The sequence below is a fragment of the Gadus morhua genome, chromosome 18 (genome assembly GCF_902167405.1).
Source record: "Gadus morhua chromosome 18, gadMor3.0, whole genome shotgun sequence".
Taxonomy (NCBI): domain Eukaryota; kingdom Metazoa; phylum Chordata; class Actinopteri; order Gadiformes; family Gadidae; genus Gadus; species Gadus morhua.
In genome coordinates, this window is record NC_044065.1 from 5,906,898 (window position 1) to 5,928,214 (window position 21,317).

Here is a 21,317-nt window from a genome sequence, read left to right on the forward strand (position 1 = left end):
AAGTGAGTTTGCTTGTGTGTCGACGACGGTAGAATTAAACTGAGTGTGCATGCGTGCATGGTTATGTGTTTGTGTGTGTGTGCGCATGTGCAGCCCTGACATGGCCTATTTTTTTTGGGGGGGGGGGGGGGGGGGGGGGAGGATACCGCCTCATAATAAGCAGAGGGTGAGTCACTGCATCCTCAGACATACTAGCAGCCCCTGGGTGACCCCATATTTACAAGGGATATATTATGTAATGGTTCAGTAGCACTCGGACACACACACAAACATGCACGCACACACTGTAAACCTACTCTAGTACACACATACATAAACACGCACACTGCAAACCTACTCGAGTACACACACACACACACACACACACACACACACACACACACACACACACACACACACACACACACACACACACACACACACACACACACACACACACACACACCACACACACAATAAACAAACACATTTATCTCGATTATCAACATTTCATTTGGAACTGTTTTGAATATGTTGGGATGAGCAATATTTTTGCATTGCGATCTGATTGAAGCCTAACCGAATTAAACCGAAGTTTCAGGTTAATTGAATGAGAGTGGTGCAACCGCATACTTAAGTGGAGCACAACCATGGTTATTTAGCAAGCAGAGCCTTTTGTGACTCCGACCCTACTTTGGAAATGGACTCTTCCTCTATGCAAACAATATATTCTATTCGGATCAGTCATTTTCATTTTCTAGATACCAAAGAAAGTTAAGAAGATTACGATTCTTTCATCTCCCTGCACTCCCTGTAGGCCTACTGAGACACTCGGCGGACCGACGCATTGCGAATCCATGAGATAATCTGAAATAACAAAACCCTCAGCGGGTCTGACAGATGGAGATATTCGTCGGAAGGGTTTGAAAATTAGACGGTAACCGTGTTTGTTTGAAACGGTGGTTGTGTTGGAAGATAAGAAGAACAAGGGGCAAAAGGTGACGGTCTTGCGAGACACAGCGCACAGAGCCACCAGCTGGCCATTACGCAGGGTGATCGGGACGTCCCAGGGACTTTAAATAAATAAAGAATGATAGACGTATAGCATACTTCATTAACTTCTCATTTAAGGAAACAGTCACTACAGAGACGTTTCCTTTCCCGGCTGTTAAAGCCTCGTTGCTCTGTGACTATCATTCGCGATAGCCGCCACGCATTCTCCCAGAGGAGCCTGGGAAGAGATTAAAGCCTATCGATTCCCTTTTTACCGATTTTAAACTGCGCTTTAGGCCGATTAAATGGGATGGAACCAAGTCCCCGAATAGAACACGTCGTGTCGTCCAATCACATCGCGGGGAGTGGTGCCTCGTTGTAATGAAGTCATTTTACGCACCGCACACACGAAACGGCTCAACTTCGCTCTCTAGCGGTGAGTGAACTGAACTGCAGGCTCCTTCGGGCGTTGTAAAAACCCGTTCAATCTCAACATCAATTCAGGACAGGTAGAAAAAATACCCCCAACAGGTCATTGGAAAGCAATGACTTACTGCTGGTGATTACAGGCATCTGGCCAGCATGGGAGTCAATATAATCTACATGATGAACATACATCGGCCCACAACAAGTACATGGGCGGAGGTTATGATAAAGGCAGGCAATTTTAAAAAACAACTTCTGTCTTGTTACCAAGGAGACAAGCGAAGGAAAGAAAAACACAACAACGACGGCGGTTAGTTTCCCCAACACAAGTTGGTTTGATTTATTGATCGCATATTCAACACAGTAAGGCTAGAGTCGCTGTAGGAAACATGGGCGTGTCTGTGCTGCAGTGGGGTGCAAGTGCACACACACACACACACACACACACACACACACACACACACACACACACACACACACACACACACACACACACACCAGTACCAGTTTGGAGGCGGTGGGAGACGGTAAAATGAGCCATCCCCCCCCCCCTTCCACCCCCAAACCGGACTCTCTCCGCTCCTCCTAAAGATAGTGCATAGCTCAGTCAAATTAACCGTCAGAATAAATCAAACATATTTCATAAAATTTGCCTCCAAATGCAACAAAGCATTTCACAAAATAATACACCCCAGTTCATCTAAATGATTCATATATAATCATATATATATATATCATCATGTGTTCAATGTACAAAGTTACATTCTGAATTGCCAAAGCTCATTCACCGTAGTAATAATAATAATAATAATAATAATAATAAATACTGAAGTGGCCAATATTGTCAAACAATAAACAGCTCTCGCCCCGCGGGGAGAATGAAGGCATTCGCTTACAAACACAAAACTCTTCAGGACAGGAAAGGAGAGAAGGAAACACACAAGACTCGCCCGATCTTCTGGACGGCTTCTCTACGACACACCTAGCTGGACGCGAACGTCCCGGCAGGACTGAACACACCCAGCGGGACATGAACACACCCAGCGGGACATGAACGTCCCGGCAGGACATGAACACAGCTAACGGGATGCGAACGTCCCGGCAGGACACACTCTTTCCTCCGTCCGAGACAGCGCACCCAAGAGGTCAGTTGCATAAAAATATTGTTAAAAAAGAAAAGAAGTTCATAAAAATAGGCGTAAAATGTGTCTACAGCGCACCCAGGTAGGGGCCAGGTAAATGAGTGCGTCTCGCGTCTATTGCTTTAAACGTTGTCCAGGAAACCAGAGCGAGCCAATCATGGCACTGTGAAGTAGCGTCGTCCACTTTTGAACTGGACGTCAGCGTTTTCTGGATGGTTTCTGATTGGCCGACTAATATGTCAGTCTCACCTCCACCACGCCTCCCCCCTCCCCCCGCCCCCATATGAAAACACTTGAACACACCTGTCAACTTTGCAAACAATCCAACTCCAAAAATAGATCTATCTGTACATTAGGAAATGCGTTAGAAAACCAAAGGCATCACGGTCTAGATGCCGTCGAGTTTTCACGTCAACCGATCGTTTTTTTCCTTTGGTAGCGAAACCCAGTAACATTCTCTCAGGAAAGAATAAATAGTTCTGTCATTTGTCAAGAAGAGACGAGATAGTCCGAAGGCAACTGGAGCTCTCCGTCCAGAGAGGGGTGCCTGCTGATTCTGGATCAGAGGCCGTTCAGGGAGACCGGCTCAGACACATCTGCCGTCAGCCTCCCATTCCAATGACCCCCCCCCAGCCCCATCCCCACCAGCAGACTGGTAATGCTCCTACCCCAGTACGTAGGAACTCTTTTGATCATCATGGCCGTGCTTACTTCACAGAGGACGCAAGACTGAGGGACTAGGAAGGATTGGAAGGGATGCACAGTGAGCAGCCTTAGCCTAGGCGGGTTTGTACATTAGTGGTTATGAAGGAAGGAACAAGAGTTAGCGAAGGGTACAAAATTAAACAGGCCCCGCCTTCTAATCAAGAAGAGTCATTGAATAGGTTCTTCTGCGAACCAATCAGAGCCCAGCAAACCGTTAAACTCTGCTGCATACTGCAAAGGGTGAGAACTCAATCCAGGCTCATTCTTTCTCTGCCTCCTCTAGCAAAACATGTGATGGAGAGTGATTGGTTTGTAACATATGTTCGAATTCAATTCAATTAACCAAACGTTGTAAATAAAAACTAAAACATGCAGTTCTGTGATTCGGTTTGAGGCTGACACACGAGAACGAATCACAACGCTCCGTATGTCGCCCCGTCCACGCCAAGATCGCTTTCAATCACCCCATTGGACGAGATTAGGAGGGGGTTGGGTTTAGAGGGCGGCGCATTCGAGGACAAAGAAAACAAGAGCTGTAGGTCAAAAAATGGGCGACTTCTGCAGCTTCACATCATGATAAGACGCCTGTAATCTCTCTCTCTCTCTCCCTCTCCGCCTCTCTCTCTCTCTCCTCCCCCCCTCTCTCTCTCCCTCCTCCCCCTATCTCTCCCTCTCTCTCTCCTCCCCCTCTCTCTCCTCCCCCCCTCTCTCTCTCTCTTCCCCCTCTCTCTCTCTCTCCTCTCTCTCTCTCCTCTCTCTCTCTCCCCCCCTCTTCCCACTCTCTCACCCCCTCTCTCTCTCTCCCCCCTCCCCCTCCCTCTCAGGTACTGTGGGGCAGCACCTGCCACACGATGAGGTGGCTGCTCTCCGCTGACGCCTGGAGGGGCTGCAGGGTCAGCCGAGGCTCCTCCCCCTCCTCCGCAACGTCACCTGGAACACACACACACACACACACACACACACACACACACACACACACACACACACACACACACACACACACACACACACACACACACACACACACACACACACAGAAAGAGCCACACAATGACAGACGCATAGAGAGACAAACACACACATACACAGAGTGACAGACAGACATACAATGACGCACAGAGAAACACACACACAGACACACACACACACACACACACACACGTTAGTTCCAGGCCTAAGTGTCTTCCTGGTTGAGGTGTAACTCGGTCATGTGACCCCGGAGCCCCTCCCCCTCCTCACCCATCCTGAAGTCGATGTAGCCCTCCCCCCCGCTCATCACCAGCATGGACCCCGGCCCGTCCTGGGAGGGACCGTCGGCCCCGCCCCCGGCCGCACCCCCCTCCGAGGGAGGCGGGGGGTTGGGGTGGCCTGTGGGGGGAGGGGGGGAGAAACAAACCAATGAGAGGGAGGAGGGGGAGGAGACCAAACAAGTCCAACCATAGAGGGCACACCAACGCATGAAGAACATCTTAAGAAGGGCGTGTAGCGACCAATAACGAAATAACCGCCAATAACGCAATAACCGCCAATAACGCAATAACCGCCAATAACGTAAAAACCGCCAATGGCGTAATAACTGCCAATAATGTAACAACTGCCAATAACGTAACCAATAATGTTATAAAGTAGTTGAGCCAAAAACATAATAACTTAAGTTATTGGCATTATATTAAAAAAATCCTTTATTGGCAGTTATTACGTTAATGGCCGTTATTCCGTCATTGGTTGCTACAGGGCGTCCTCCGTAGAACCACATCATCATCACTGATGCAGTCAGTCAGTCAGTCCTCTCGGCTGGTAACCGGAAGGTTGCTAGTTCGACCCCCGGCTCCGCCTAGTGTCGAGGTTTTCCCTGAGCAAGGCACCTCTAACCCCGACTGGTCACCCTGACCGGCTGGCTGTCGCCTCGCGTGGTTGATACCGCCGTCGGTGTGTGAAATGTTTGCGTGAACGAGTGAACGTGAAGGCCGTATTGTGCAGCACTTTGAGTGGCCACTGGTTACGAAGGCGCTGTGTAAATGCAGTCCATTCACCTTTAAGGGATAAACACTAATAAAATGTAATGCGGTTGTGTGTGCGTGCCGGGGGCCGTACCCGGGACGGCGGTGAAGAACTTGACTGCGTCTCGATGCCCGTGGAAGCAGAGCTGGGCGTTGGCCATGGAGCAGTACGGCACGAAGGTCCCCGCCGTCACCTTGTCGCTGGCGGCGTCGCCGTACACCCGCACCACAGCGCCCCCTGTCGGCTGCTGCTGGCCGGCGCCGGCCGGCACCAGGGCCTGGTTGGCCTCCGAGGCTGGCGGGAAGGGAGGGGGAGCAGGGGTGAGGAGTGAGTGAGTGTTTACCGAGTGTGCGTTTAGTGTGAATGTGTGTGATTGATTGTGTGTATAGTATGTGTTTAGAGCAAGTGTGTGTTTAGTGTAATCCGTCCATATGTGGGTGTGCGTGTTCGACGGACATGATCACACCGTTGTGTGAGTGAGTGAGTGAGTGAGTGAGTGAGTGAGTGAGTGAGTGAGTGAGTGAGTGAGCGAGCGAGTGACAGAGGACGTACTCTCGGTCAGAGGGACGGACATGATGACCCCGTTCCCCGTCCCGATCCAGAGGCGGTTGCAAGACACCATGAGGGCCGTGATGCGGACGAAGGAGAAGCCCAGTTTACCGGTTCCTGAGGGAGGGGGGAGGGAGGGGAGTGAGAGAGGGGGAGGGAGAGTGGGTGGGAGGGTGGAGGGAGAGGAGGGGGGGAGAGGAGAGGGGAGGGAGGGAGAGGGAAGGGGGGGAGGAAGAAGGGAGGAAGAAGAGAGGGGGAGGGACACGACACAAACGAAGACAACACTTCATTAACCTGCAGGTAACGACGAGAAAACAAGGATCTTCAACCAAACACAAAAACCAATACAAACATAAATGCATCCACTTGTTTACATGAACGTTCATTAAATGCATAACAGTCAGATGCGGGCGGATTGGTGGAGCTCTGGCCCCACCTAGCATCTTGCTGACGTAGGGCTCGATGTCCACGTCCTGGAGGTGCTGGTGTGTGTGGGCGTGGAACAGACGCAGCGTGGAGTCCAGACGGATCGACACCCAGATGCCGTCCCCGTCGCGGGCCAGCTGCCGCACCTGGCTCTCCTTACGGGGGTGGGCGTCGAAGGACTTCTGCCGGGGGGAGAGAGGGAGAGGGAGGGGAAGAGAAAGAAGGGGAGAGAAGGGGGGAGTGGATCCATTTCAGTGTCCAGAGTTGTGTTGTGTTAAAGACTGCAAGCAGGGGCACTGGCCTGGGTTTCAGGACTGGACCCTTCTACTTGAAACGTTCATGCGTTCATGTGTTCATGTGTTCACACTACCTAAAGCACAACGAGCCGCTGTGAGCACACTGGGGTCCTGCTGTTGGAAACACCGTCCTCCAAATGTTCAATCATGACCACGGAGCCCCCTGCTATGAGCTACTGTGTTCAAATGTATTATTTTGGATCTTGTATTGACGCTGCTACTTATTTTAACTTGTGTCTTCTAACTTTGTTATCATAATCCTGTATTGTTGCTGCTATGGGTCTGTTGAGGACCCAAGCCTAAGAATTGTACTCTTGTGTACGCTGAGATGAAATAAGATAAACTCTGAATCTGTATGTGTGTCACGCAGTAAATCAACTTACAGCAAAATAAAAATATGCATAAAACCGTTATTCATTATTGTGCAGACAGTGGTTTGCCCTCCAACGTCACAGTGGGCTGTGGACAGGCAGAGGAGGGCTATTGCACAGCAGGCTGCTTTGAGTGTTGAGGTGTGGAGTCTGGACCAAGTGTATGTGTAGACACTACTTGAAGCCCTGGCCACTGGCCCCTGCCCTCGGGCCCCTGCCCTCGGGCCCCTGGTCTCTGGTCTCTGGCCCCTGCCCTCGGGCCCCCCCGCCCGTTCCCAGTCCGTAGTTCCCAGTCAATGCCCCTGAACCAGCCCCGGGGGACCCACCTCCACCCTCATGGCCTCCGGCTGCACCACGTAGATCTTGTTGCTGAGGCCGCACCACACGCGGTCGTGGACCACCGCCATGCAGCGCACCGCGTGGTGCGGCCGGCCCAGGTCCAGCAGGTGGTAGTTGCTCAGGTCCCACTGCCCGTCTGGGGGAGAGACACAGCGGGTGAGAAACGGGTTGGATGGTGACCGGAAGGTCGCTAGTTCGAACCCCGGCTCCTCCTAGCGGAGTGTGGAGGTGTCCCTGAGCGAGACGCCTCACCCTGGCTGCTCCCGACGAGCTGGCTGTCGCCATGCGTGGGTCACGCCGCCGTCGCTGTGTGAATGTGTGTATGAACCGTTTTAAGTCGCTATGGGTAAAAGCGTCCGCTAAACGCCCTGAATGTAAATGTGCTACCTGTCTGTTCACACCGCGATGAATTTGTTTTTCAACGTGTGGGATGTGTAGTGCTCGATGAGTTTCGGGCGATTACAAAGGAGAGAGCGTACGACTCTGAGCGCGGGTTGAGTGGAAATCGAATGGTTTCCTGGTACGGTCATGTGGTCATGAGGGAGGTTATGGTGTCACACAGAAGAAGAGCTGGTGGGGGGTGTGTGCTCTGCTCTCTCTCACCTGCTCCCCTCTGGAAGATGGCCAAGGTGCCGTCCGAGAGGCCCACCAGAACACGGCCCTTCACATGCCTGCAGACATCAGAAAGGGTTCTTATCATCCCTTGGTGAAGTAGAAACATATGAACTACTAAAGTATTCCCTGTGGTTGATGTGCGGCCGTTCGTCTCTCCGGGCCGTACTCACACGATGCCTTGAACCGCGTCCTTCAGCTTGATCCAGTGGAGGCACTTCTTCCACCGGGCCACCGAGGAGTGAACGTACACACTGCGGACGCGCACACACACACACACACACACACACACACACACACACACACACACACACACACACACACACACACACACACACACACACACACACACACACACACACACACACACACAGAGACACACACACACACAAACGTCAACGGAGAGCACAGCCATCAGTGGAGGGACGACCTACTGCACTACACTACCCACGAAGCAACAAAACATCGCCATGACAACGCCAACGACGGGTCGGCGGCTCACCAGCCGTTCTGCGCCCCCAGCCACATGGTGGGCAGCACGCTGGTCATCTTCTGCGCCTCCTCCATCAGCTTCAGGTCCTGCTCCTCCTCGCCAGTGGGGCCAGCGCTGGGCCCCAGGCCGTCCTTCACCAGGTCAGTCTCCCTGGGGGGGAGGGGGGAAGAGAGAGAGAGAGCGAGAGAGCAAGAGAGCGAGAGAGAAAAAGAGAGAGAGCGAGAGAGAGAGATTTAGTATCAGAAGACAGGAGTTTTGTCCTCCACAGTGATAGATGACGGAGGGCTTCGTAGAATGATCTTCAGGACTCTTACGCGGTGTCAGAAACACCTGGCCTGTTAATGAGGACATCAGCGGCCAATCAGGCGATGGTGAAGTGTGCTTCACCAGAGCCTGGAATCGATTGTCGATTGAATCGATCCCTCATGCACATTGATTTTTGTGCTGCTTTCTTGGCCCGGTCGCACTCGGGACGATATATTTTAATCTCAAGGAGACATCTTCCTTCCAGTGCATTCGTGCAGTTAATAAACAGATCGTTCTACATCAGTGGCAGCCATATTTCTTATTGTTGTTGTTGTTGTTGACAATGCCTCCACGGCGATCCTCTGGACGTCATCGTATTTGCCCCGCCCTCATATGAGATACACGGCTGGGATTGGTCGGTCTATCGCGGAGGGGAGGCAGACCTTCTCTGCAGAGCCAGTGAAGCGCGAGCGTCAGCGTACCTCTGGGTGTAGCCCGCCGGGAGGTCTGTCTTCTGGGCCCCCAGTGGGTCGGCGAAGATGTGCTCGGTGTAGGCTCCCCGCGGGCCCTTGCTGCGGCCTGAGGGCCCCGTGCAGGACTCTGACGCCTCGCCCGCCTCCTCGATGGGCCTGGTGTCTGGAGACACACGCACACGCGCACACACACACACACACACAGAGAGACAGACAGCGAGAGAGAGAGACACAAACAGACAGACAGACAGACAGACACACGACCGTTAAACGCTGCCGTAATCAATGCACGGTGCGTCCAGCAGAAGCCCAGAGCTCGTGGCCACCACTAGCACCACCTCCACACTCTCACGCTGAGATCACGACATCATTCTCTGCTCTGCATCGGTTGTTAGGAAGGCACAAAGCACCGCCAGTGTGTGAGGCTCCCTGAGGAGCGGGTACAGCAGCAGGTCCTATTGATGCAGTGTTTCAGCAGAGCCCCTGGGGGAGGCGGCCGGTGAACGGAGGCGGGGTTTGCCTTATCCAATAGGAACGAAGGACGATGTTAAAGGTCTAACTGCGTGTGTTCTGTCCACCTGGACAGGACCTTTATCTGTGGGTCTGGCTAATGGTCACTCCAAACGAATGGTCACTCACAGGAACCAATGGTGTATTATACCACTTAATATACACACTTATTGTATGTTGTACGTCCTTGCACTTAAAAAAAAATCTTAGCGTTGTGTAGCATCTTCTCCTAGCTATCTTTGTCGTCTACGGGGAAAGGTTTAACCTGGACATTGTTAGTGCTTGGCACTTGGTTCTATGAACATCCTTACTGTGCCGACAGAGACAGTAAGGATGTTTTACTAATTGACTAATTGTAAGTCGCTTTGGATAAAGGCGTCTGCTAAATGCCCTCAATGTCAAAATATAAAAGTGCCAAAAATATATGAAATCAAATAAAATAGATAATTTTTTATGCAGAGTAGGAGATTGCTCTATGAAGCGCCGTAGTTCTACTGAATCAGGTCTCCGGTATGCAACACCATTATCGGTACTGATGAACAGGTTCCTGATTCCAGTGGTCCTTACCTTCGTCCCCGGAGGTCTCTGCTGTACTTCCTGCCGTCTGGCGGATGGCCGCCGCCCCCTCAGCATCACAGCCAACCACGGTGATGCCCCCGAGCACGCCCTCGCCATTCTCTCCGACGCTATTGGTCGAGGCGTTCAGAGAGGCGGAGCCGTTGTCTTCCACTGGCCCCGCCTCAGAGTTCAGAGGAACCAACTCTCCAGCCGGGTAATCCGTCTCCCTCGCACCTACGATTAATGGAATTGATTAACACGCATTATAACTTTAAAGAATAAAAGAATACTTTAACCTGATTGGTCACCATACCACAGGTTCATTGTCTTTCAAACACGGGTTACCTCCCTCAACAGTCAGACTGATAGCTTTCAAATCAATCAATTAATCAATATCCTTTATATAACCAGGTGAAATTATCAGCTATCTATCAGATATTTATTTGAAAACACTAAAACAATATTCTCAAAGGATCGTGGAACAATATTACAATTCCTTCCCGTTAAATCTCTTAAACCACTACTTTTTAGTGACTAGGGAACTTCTACCACCGATGGAAGTAACCAATGTCTAATCTAGGGGTGACTCGGAATCTTGGACGATTTGAATATTCAATAGAACGACATTTAGAGGACATAGTCTCTTATGGCGGAAACTACTTGGTCAGGGAAACCGTGCGTGTGTCAAAACGCTCGATACCACAGCGCTGATTGGCTCCTAGAAGGATAAGACTAGAAGTTCTAAAACATGATTTGAGGGGGTGTGGGATTGGCTCGGTCTTGTGTGTGCAGTTTGCTGTGTCAAGTTTTTCTTTGAACAAATTCTTTCAACTACTGGATCCCCCCTTTGTATAACAGCAGTGGAACGATCCAACACACACACACACACACACACACACACACACACACACACACACACACACACACACACACACACACACACACACACACACACACACACACACACACACACACACACACACACACCTGGGACGCTGGCGATGCAGACGACGTGGGAGTCGCAGACGGGGAAGTTGTCCAGGACGTGCCCGGGCTGGTTGGCGTCGATGACCAGAGCCCGGGTGGAGCTCTGAGTGGAGCTCTGGGTGGAGGTGCAGATCCAAACCAGGGAGGAGAACTCATCCGTCTGCCGCAGCTCCTCCTGCTGGTCCTGGACACACACACACAGGCAGACGCATACACACACACCCACACCCACACCCACACGCACACGCACACGCACACGCACACGCACACACACACACACACACGTTATACTGTGGTGTCGGGGGACAGCGCTGACACGATGCTGTCTGTAGTGAACACACTCAGAAGCAAGTATCATGACTTAATAGCACAACTGAAATAAGACAAAGACACAAACACTATCTAGTGGAAGTCAATCTGTTAAAAAACACACGTTCTATCAACGGTTTGTTTCGGCTTGGAAACGCCGCCCAAATCAAAGTAGCTGAGAGGTGCGTCCAGCAGAAGCCCAGAGCTCGTGGCCAACGCTAGCGTCACCTCCACAGTCTCACTCTGAGATCATGACATCATTCTCTGCACTGCATCGGTTCTTAGGAAGGCAGTGTTCGAGGCTCCCTGTGGAGCTGGTACGGCAGCAGGTCCTATTGATGCAGTGTTTCAGCACAGCCCTCAGAGAGCAGGTGAAAGTGGGCGGGTTTGCCTTATCCAATAGCAGTCAAGGACGATGTAAAGAATAAAATGCACTGCAGCAATGTTTTTTTATGCAGAACGAGAGTTTGCTCCATGAAAAGGCCTAGTTCTGTCGTATCAGGTGCCCAGATTGTAACACAAATACACACACTAATATGACTTATATTTATATATATATGTCGGTGTGTCGAGTAACATAATCTGGATCAAATAAATGATCCAGATTGATCACCTTGCACATGAGGATAGTTAAAATATATGAAACGAGATATGTAATGAGATATGCAAGGTACCAGTGACATGGCATTGCAATAAAGCTATGAGGCGCGTGTGTGCGCGCGCGTGTGTGCGCGCGCGCGTGTGTGCGTGTGTGTGCGTGTGCGTGTGTGTGTGTGTGTGTGTCTGCGCGCTTGGGCGGGCGTACGAGTGAGTGAGTGAGTGAGTGAGTGAGTGAGTGAGTAGTGAGTGAGTGAGCGCGTACCTCCAGTTCCTGGTCCAGCTTGTCCAGGCTGCTCTGGGAGCCGGTCCTCCTCCGGGGGGGGGGCGGCCCGGGGGCGCTGCTGTAGAACACGCTGGCCCCCACAATGGAGCCCCCGTCCCGAGTCTTACCCCCCGACAGGTTCACCCCCGCAGCGCACCACAGCTGCACACACACACACACACACACACACACACACACACACACACACACACACACACACACACACACACACACACACACACACACACACACACACACACACACACACACACACACACGTAAAAAAATATAGTACGCATATAATTAAACTGTGTCATTGGATAAAGCCATGATTATCATATTATTGACCATAGTTATCTAATATAATTTTTCATATTCTACAAATATTTGTTATTCAAGAGATGTATCTATAATAACATTGACATCGATTTTCAGTCAAAACGTGTATACTGTTGTGGAACTGATGAATTGATCGGCTGCGTGACGCATAATACCGATCTTTGGATGTGGATTGATTGGTGACGCTGTCTCATAGATGCGTGTGTCACAGAACGGCCACTATCAATCCATCATGTTCAACCTCTCCGGGCATCAGACCCCGAGTTTGTATTCACTCCTCTGTACACAGCGAGCGCAGAACACCACATAGATCTCTGGTTTCTACTGAACACAAGTCGATGGGTTCCTCAAGCTGGGGGCTTACCCCACGAGGTTAGGGGTCTAACCCCACCTGGTTAGGGTTAGGGGTCTAACCCCACAAGGTTAGGGGTAGGGCTAGGGTTAGGGGTCTAGGGGTAGGGTTAGGGGTCTAGGGGTAGGGTTAGGGGTCCAACCCCAGAACCAGCGGTACCTTCATGGATGTGTTCTTCTCGTCCAGCGGTCTGAGGAACACGGGGATGGGGAGGTTCCTCATCTTGGTCTCCGACTGTCCCCCGTTGGCCACCTGGGGAACCGACCACAAGACCACAAGAACCCGACTTTAGACAGGAGAGCGGAACACGTACGTCATGATCACGGTGCCCTGGGGCAAGGCACAGATAGGGGAAGGGCGTGCCGGTAAAATGGTTGTGGGTTTGAATACATATGAGAAGGCAACAGTGCGCAAGTGAAACATAGCAGCACTTTTCATGATATGCTTCACCATGTGTTACAATTAATCTATAATGAATGATTAATCTTCCCCAAATTGAATACAGACTTTGGTCGAAAAATGCAATTTCCTGTCCGGTTTTTATGAGCCTGGATCCCCTAGATTTAATTACATTTCACTGCCACTGCTTGTGAAATATTATAACCGTTACTGCAAACATTATCCTAGTAATGAGCTGTGGGACTTTTATCAAATCATTCCAATAACATTAGAGTTCTCCTGGAGTGTCTGTCTGGGCTTGAGCTTAGCCTGTTGGAGAACAACCGAGCTCTGAACTACCATTTTGCAGTACCATCATGACACACATTCTCCAAGAGCAACTTAGCATATCTTGTATCGTCCATATTATCCATGTGGATATTTTATTTTATCATCTTGATAATGTTGTATGTGAATGCGGTGTGTGACGTGTTGAAGCGACTGTGACTTTGTATTTCCCCTGGGGATCATTAAAGTATACATCTATCTATCTTTAGTATATGCTACATGTACAAGATGGCGCAATTTGATTGGTTCGCTATCTCGGGAATATCCTATGATTGAGATCTCAAACTCGGGATATTGTTTGACGTTTGCCTCATCAGACTAATAAAAACAAATAAACCGCTGATAAATAATAAGACTAAATAAAATAAATCCCGGCAAAAAGTGTTATCTTGTTTATTTTTGGAGTGTTCATTTGTAGTATTTATTAAAACAATTATTCACCTCAGGCTCTGCGAATATAGGGGATTGGCCCCCACAATTCACTTCGCCTTTGGCGAATAATTGTTAAATCCATCTTCTACAGCGGTTCCATACCTTGTACTTGTGGGGCAGGCTCCAGCCGTAAGCCTGCACCCTGCCGTCCTCCTTCTGAACGTGGTCCTTGACCTGCTGGTACTGCGCTCTCTTCTGCTCCCTCCTGGACACCGCCGGGTCTGCTGCCGCCCTGGGGGACGCGGAGAACATAGCAGCTCAGTGAGACCGTCCGCCTCACAACACGTCAGCTCAGGCCGGTGGTGCCCCCCAAACAGGAGGCAGAATGCATTAACACCCACCCCTTCATAAAGCTCGGAATCATCCCTTCGCTGGAATGAAGTGAACCACGGCAAAATGTGAAACTGAAATCATACATTTCTTTAAAGTCGCTTGCTAATAACTGTGTCGATATTTGTGAATGCTGTACTTGGCCTCAGTGTCTCTTCATTGGCCTTGTTTGTGTTATTTGATGTGTATTTGTTCCAGGGTCCTCTTGCAGAAAACATTCCCATGGATATCATGACAAACAAACAACAACAGCATAAACTGTACACTAGCGTTCAAAAGTTTTGGGTCACTTGGAAATGTCCTTATTTTTTAAAGAAAAGCATTTTTTTCAGTGCAGATAACGTTAAATTAATCAGAAATGCAGTCTAGACATTGTTAATGTGGTGAATGACTATTCTAGTTGGACACGGCGGATTTTTAATGGAACATCTACAGAGGTGTACAGAGGCCCGTTTCCAGCCACCATCAATCCTGTGTTCTAATGCTACATTGTTTAGCTCATCGTGTTAAAAGGCTAATTGACGATTAGAAATGCCTTGTGCATTATGTTAGCGCAGCTGAAAACTCTGGAATAAAAGTGAGAGTTTTCATGGAGAACACAAAGTGGCCTGGGAGACCCCAAACATTGGAACGGTAGTGTAGCACCCATCCGGTACGAGATCCCAGGCGACCGGGACTCACTCCTCGTTGAGGAAGTCGAAGGCCTTGCTCTTGTCGCTGGGCAGCTGCTGCAGCGCGCTGCTCTTCTTCTTCACCGTCGGCTGCACCTGGGCGCTCGGCGCGTTGTACTTCAGGTTGACCGGCGCGTCCCCCGCGGGCTTCTTACCCGCGCCGCCCGACGAGCTGAACAGACGGCTGAAACTGGAGGCGTTAGAGGGGGCGGGGCCAGGGAGGGGAGGGGCGGGGCCAGGGAGGGGAGGGGCGGGGCAGGGGAGAGGGGTGCGGGGCCAGGGAGAGGAGGGCGGGGGCCAGGGAGAGGAGGGGCGGGGCCAGGGAGAGAGGGGGCGGGGCAGGGGGAGAGGGGGGCGGGGCCGGGTGAGGGAAGGGGCGGGGAAGGGGGAGAGAAGGGGCGAGGCCGGGTTAGGGAAGGGTGTGGTCGGGGGGGGGAAGGGGAGGGGCCAGGGGAGGGAAGGGAAGAGAGAGAGAGAGAGAGAGAGAGAGAAAGCACAAACAGAGACACACATATAGAGGGGTGGACACAAAGCAGTAGCCACGGCAGACCGGGGGTTCGGACACAACATGCCATCGGGTTCGGGTTTCTCGCTCTGTTTCTTTCTTTGAGGTTTTCTTGCCTGTAGTGCTTTTTTTGTCCCAATGAGACACTCCTTACAGGATTACTTTTTAATCATTATTATTACATGCCCAGATGCATTATATTTAAAATAATCAATGAATAGAGATCACAGCTTTCCCTTGGTGCAGCTCATAATTCGCCCCATCATAGTTAGTCCCACTGAAAGGCCCTGGTCCCCTAACGGGGATGTGACGGTGAGGTACCCGGGGGGAGACTGGCCATTGGAACCCTAACCCACTGATTGTACTGATAATAAATAATATTTTCAGACTTTTAACTCCAGACAAAAGTCTGATAACAATTATCTCTCTCTTATCCCATCGTCATGACGACCGTTGAGGGGTACCAAAAAGAAAGCCAGCTTCGATGCAGCCGACATCGGAGCTGGTCTCCGGCGGTGGTGGGGGGAGGGGGGGGGGGGGTCGCGGGGTCAAGGCTGTACGGGTTAGGGCTGTACGGTTGACCAGGCGGTTAGTAGACAACACAGCACACAGCCCAGCCCTCTCTGCTACCGTCTGAAACCCCCCCTGCATCTGGACCGCTGTACTTAATACACTATAGTCGTACGCTATAATAGGATGTAATAAGTTACAATATGATGTAATGCCCTATAATATAATATCTTATAATGCATTTTATGATGAAATACGCTATGATAAAATACAACATGCTTTAAGTTAAAATATGATGTAATATGTTATGATATGATCTCATACATTAAAGTATGAGAAAATGGGTTATAATATCATGTGATATGTTATAATAGGATGTAATATGTTATAATATGATTTGATTCCTTATAATAAATCATAATATGATGTAAAATGTTATAATATGATATACGTTGTAGCAACATTAAAATATAGCTCTTATTTATCATAGAATAGTTGGAGTTCCTGTCTATCAAATCCTTACTGCTGCCCCCCCCACCCAACCCGATCACACCCTCCCCAACACACCTCCTGCCCAACAGACACACACACAACATGAGGAAATAGAGAGGGGTATGGGGAAGGGGGGGAGGGAACGGGTCCAGGGAACACACACACACACACACACGCACACACACACACACACACGCACACACACACACACACATGCATTTTAGCAGATGATTCCACACATGAGACATGTCCAGGTGCCCTGGCTCAAGGCCCGGGTCAGATGGTCACAATATGCTCTTTAGCAGAAGACAGCTGCTGGTTCACGGCGCCATGTTGTTTACAGGTACATCATGCATGTAGAACTAAAGAACTAACGAATCATTGGCACTAAAATATGAACACTATCTCAAACATTTGGTCCTAGAATTTGGCAGCTAGTCAGTCTATGTTTTCATGATTAAAGTCTCCACTAATATGTCGTATCTTAGTTAGTTCATTCCGTTGGTATAAAAATTTCTCCAGTTCAGTTAACACGTTTGTCATGAGGTAGCACTAGTCATTGTCAGTTCAGCTAATGCAACTCCGGTGATTGAAAAAAAACTTGATAGCAAAAGTATTCCCATTCCTCCACAGAAACAGAGCACACAACCAACCAACCACAACCACCCCACAACCACCCCACAACCAGCCCACAACCACCCAAACCAAATTCATCCCCAGTCCCATGCAGTAAGAGAGACAGCCAAGGTCGGGACAGCGTTGGATGTTAACTAACACATTTGTGATTTTTGGAATCACAAATTGGATTTGCAGATGAAAATCCCCCATTTCAATGTTAAGTAGGCAAGACTTTGATAGAAGCCACTCCCCCTGGCCTGGCTGTCTCTCTACGAGCGCGTGTGTCGGCCAATCAGGGCCCAGTACCACTACATCACCCCAAACATTTACCTACATCCTGGAGCAAACCGGTTCACAAACCATGGAATGAACAGAGACAACAAAATATATCAACAATTAATTAATTAAGCAGATCGAAATACATCATGGATTGGAGTGTGACAACAACAGTAGCACAGGAATGATGAAAGTACAAAAGATAGTGCTTACAACTGCCAAAGACTGGATTTCTTCTTCTCTGTGAGAGCTGGGTTCTCCTTGGATTGCCTGAATAAAAATAACGATAAAACACAAACCCAAAAAGAAATTAAAAAAATATTAAAATGTTTCTTCCCATGACACAATTTAAATAATTACAATTACAACAATTGAACAACCCCTCTCCTCTAAAGTGATAAAGACCGGACAGCGTTTGGAGACGGTTGTCATGGTGACGGGCGGCTCACCGGATCATCTCGGCCCATCTCACGGCCTCCTGGAGCTCCATCAGCCGCTCCTTGTACTGGTTCCTCTCCATCAGCACGCGGGCCATCTCCACCCGCGTGAAGCGCTTCCTCTGGGCCGTGGGCACGTCGCTCTGCTGGGGGTCCGAGGGCACGGGGGGGGGGGGGGGGGGCAGTTAGCACGGTCAGTCAATCTGTCTGTGCGACTGACTGCATATCTGTCTGTGTCACTGACTGTACATCTGTCTGTATATCTGCCTGTGTGACTTACCGTACATCTGCCTGTGTGACTGACTTTGTATCTGTCTGTGTGACTGACTGTATATCTGCGTGTCTGTATGTCTGTATGTCTATGTCTGTGTGTCAGTCAGTCAGTCAGTCAGTCTGTCTGTGTGAGTATCTGTGTGAGTGTGTGTGCGCGCCCGCAGTCATGGGTGTGTGTTCAAACTCACATCCTCTCCGTTGTCGCTCTTGGTCTTCTGCTTGGCCTCCTCAAGCTCGGCCCGCAGCCTGACGAATAGAACATCATCATCATCATCCTCATCGTCAGGAACATCCTTCAGGTTATTGACATCCAGAGGGTTTTAGATGTCCAGTAAAACAAGGTCACTCTGAAGATTCTCATCACAAGGCCATCAGACACTTGGAGCGATATCGATCTATAAGGGGGAGCCAACAGTGTGCCGACAGGGCCTGTACTAGGGGCGGGGCCTGTACTAGGGGCGGGGCCTGTTCTAGGGGTGGGGCCTGTTCTAGGGGTGGGGCCTGTTCTAGGGGCGGGGCCTGTGTTGATGTCCTTTGTGAACACTTGCATTGATGTTGATTTGATGGCGATGGCAATATTCAATATTAAATTGTAAAAACAAAAATATATTCTGAAATCTGACCATGTCTGGAAAGAACAATATCGTGCGCACTCTTTTCTGAGACAAGCCGTGCAACATTTGTCATTCAGGTAGTTTGTATCAAACAACCCGCCCTCGTATTAATCTGTACCCTGGAAGTAGCTTTCAGGTTTGTAAAGGTTGCTGACCCAGTCCTAGAGCATCCATCCGGCAATCTAAACGCCTACATCTAAATATACACACCGAAGGATCTAACTAGCTTGAGACGCAGGTAAGGGGAGTCAGGGTATCAACTCTCAGGTATGAGGCCACAGGATATGACGACATGAGACAGGAATGAGCGAGGTGGGAGCAGGAAGTGACCTACTTCTTGAGGTCCTCCTCCAGCTCCTTGTTCCTGTCCTCCACTCTGGCCTTGGCCTGGCTGACGGCCTCCAGCTCACTCTGCAGCCCCTCCCGGAGGCACGCCAGCTCGTCCACCTGCGCGATCAGGTCGTTCTTCACCACGTTCAGGGCGTTTCTGGACCCCACACACACACACACACACACACACACACACACACACACACACACACACACACACACACACACACACACACACACACACACACACACACACACACACACACACACACACACACACACACACACACACACTATTATTACTGTCCGTTAGCCACAAGGAAAAGCTGCTCAGATGCTAAAGCACATCGAAAATGTTTTTCTTTGGTATAGAAATAGTTGATTATTATTATAGTTGCGTTTGCCTAGGATTTAAGGCGAACGAACGCATGATAATTTCCCTTAATGCAAAAGTATAATTGTTTTTTAGCTTACTGGCACATTCAACTTGTACACAACATGAACAGAGGCTAACCCTAACAAAACTTTTACAAAAGACAACTTTTACAAAAACAAAACTTTACAAAACACAACTTCTACAAAACACAGCTGGAACAGAACAGAACTTGACCGAATAAGATTGTAACAGATCAGAACGTTAACATAACCTGGTGTTTAGTGAGCGGTACTCACTTGGTCTCCAGCAGCTGTGTGTTCTCCTGGATGAGATGCTCAACCTCACGGCCCATACCTGGAAGACAAGAGGAAGTTGTTCTGCTAAAGAGCGTACAAACACGTTATACCGGGACAAATTTCCACCAAGGTGTCCAATAAAGTAATTCATATATAATTGTTCAACTACTACTATTACAACTACTAAAACTATTACAACTGCAACTATTACAACTACAACTAAAACTACTACAACTACAACCAAAACTATTACAACTATAAATACTATAACTAAAACTACTACAACAACAACTATGTTTTTAACAATACAACAGCGCCATGATAATCTACACTAATGTATTCTTATGGAAATACAGAAGGAAGCTGAAATGGAGTCAGCAACATACTACCGGGTAGAGTTGGGTAACGTTTGAAATGGGCAGATTCGGCCACTTTGCATTAAAGTTAAAAAAAGAAAATGTAAATGTGAGACATTAATTTTGGTAAATACAGCAGAAAATCCATTTATGCAGTCGCCACCCAACCCTACATCTGGACACTGACGGGAATAAAAAGATCGGAAGAACCAGAAAGATCCAGAAGGATTCCAAGCAAATGATACACACCCGAGAAGTCATCTGCCAAAAGGAGTGCGACGGTGAAGAGAAGTGAGAAACGATGAGTTCAGAAGGAGCGGGAGTGACGTGTGCAGTGGGGGGTGGGGGGGGGGGGTCTGAAAGGCAGAACGCCAGCCCCATGTTGGTACGTTAAACCAGGACAGGGAAGGTGCTTCCTACCCAGGAGGTCGGCTCCGTCATCCATGTCTCCGATGAGGTCGTTCCCGGCGCAGGAGGACAGCTCCTCAAACAGGGACTCTGTGTTGCGGTCCAAGGCCAGGTTCTCCACCCCCCCTATACCCTTTGTGGGCGTGCTGAGAGGAGAGGAGAGGCGGGGGGGGGGGGGGGGGGGGGGGGGGGGGGGGGGGGAACGAGATGAAAAGGAGCAGAAAACTAAAACTAGTTCTAAAGCCTGTTTCTGTTACCCGGTGGGTCAGAAAAACAGATCTTGAAAATGTTTATTCAATTATATTCTCGATTTCTCATTATTTTTCCTCAATTAGCAGCCTAGTGAAATCCAGAACATATAATCCAATTAAGAGTAATGTGCTTAGAGTTCAGGGATGAAAATATTTGTTCATGGATGTTTACAAAAGGCCATGATGACATTGTGTGTGTGTTTACTATCCCGCTAGGAAGATCTATGGAGTATAGTTCCTAGTGTCTATGAAGTTCTATACAGTATGAAGCTCTCCACAGTACAGTACCTGGTGTCTCTGAAGCCGTCCATCTCCATGTCGAGCTCAGGGGTGGACTCTATGATGGCCTGAACCTCAGACTTCTCCAGCTGGTCTTCTCCATCTGGCGGGACGGAGGAGCGAAGGGAGATAACAATGTGATACACGTTGATCCATCACGGACGGGAGG

The 21,317-nt window shown here is 49.5% G+C and overlaps 1 protein-coding gene across 6 annotated transcripts in view; it reads right to left on the reverse strand.

Annotated features, from left to right (window-relative positions):
• Positions 1-4,009: 4,009 nt before the first annotated feature.
• Positions 4,010-21,317, reverse strand: part of spag9b (sperm associated antigen 9b) — a 39,484-nt gene continuing 22,176 nt past the window's right edge. For 2 of the 6 annotated variants that reach the window (XM_030339412.1, XM_030339416.1), the window contains 23 exons: positions 21,158-21,251; positions 20,631-20,764; positions 19,855-19,912; positions 19,187-19,339; positions 18,427-18,484; positions 17,978-18,108; positions 17,742-17,798; positions 15,138-15,317; positions 14,229-14,358; positions 13,128-13,220; positions 12,278-12,439; positions 11,107-11,290; positions 10,129-10,353; positions 9,061-9,214; positions 8,342-8,482; positions 8,013-8,093; positions 7,831-7,898; positions 7,215-7,363; positions 6,232-6,403; positions 5,799-5,912; positions 5,340-5,540; positions 4,485-4,613; positions 4,010-4,175 (listed from right to left, as the gene is read on the reverse strand). In XM_030339412.1, the coding sequence (XP_030195272.1) occupies positions 4,066-4,175; positions 4,485-4,613; positions 5,340-5,540; positions 5,799-5,912; positions 6,232-6,403; positions 7,215-7,363; positions 7,831-7,898; positions 8,013-8,093; positions 8,342-8,482; positions 9,061-9,214; positions 10,129-10,353; positions 11,107-11,290; positions 12,278-12,439; positions 13,128-13,220; positions 14,229-14,358; positions 15,138-15,317; positions 17,742-17,798; positions 17,978-18,108; positions 18,427-18,484; positions 19,187-19,339; positions 19,855-19,912; positions 20,631-20,764; positions 21,158-21,251 (2,978 nt within the window). In that variant the 3' untranslated portion in view covers positions 4,010-4,065. Of the gene's footprint in view, positions 4,176-4,484; positions 4,614-5,339; positions 5,541-5,798; positions 5,913-6,231; positions 6,404-7,214; positions 7,364-7,830; positions 7,899-8,012; positions 8,094-8,341; positions 8,483-9,060; positions 9,215-10,128; positions 10,354-11,106; positions 11,291-12,277; positions 12,440-13,127; positions 13,221-14,228; positions 14,359-15,137; positions 15,320-17,740; positions 17,799-17,977; positions 18,112-18,426; positions 18,485-19,186; positions 19,340-19,854; positions 19,913-20,630; positions 20,765-21,157; positions 21,252-21,317 lie in introns of all 6 variants that reach the window. The other 4 variants (XM_030339411.1, XM_030339415.1, XM_030339410.1 and 1 more) reach the window with 3 other exon arrangements.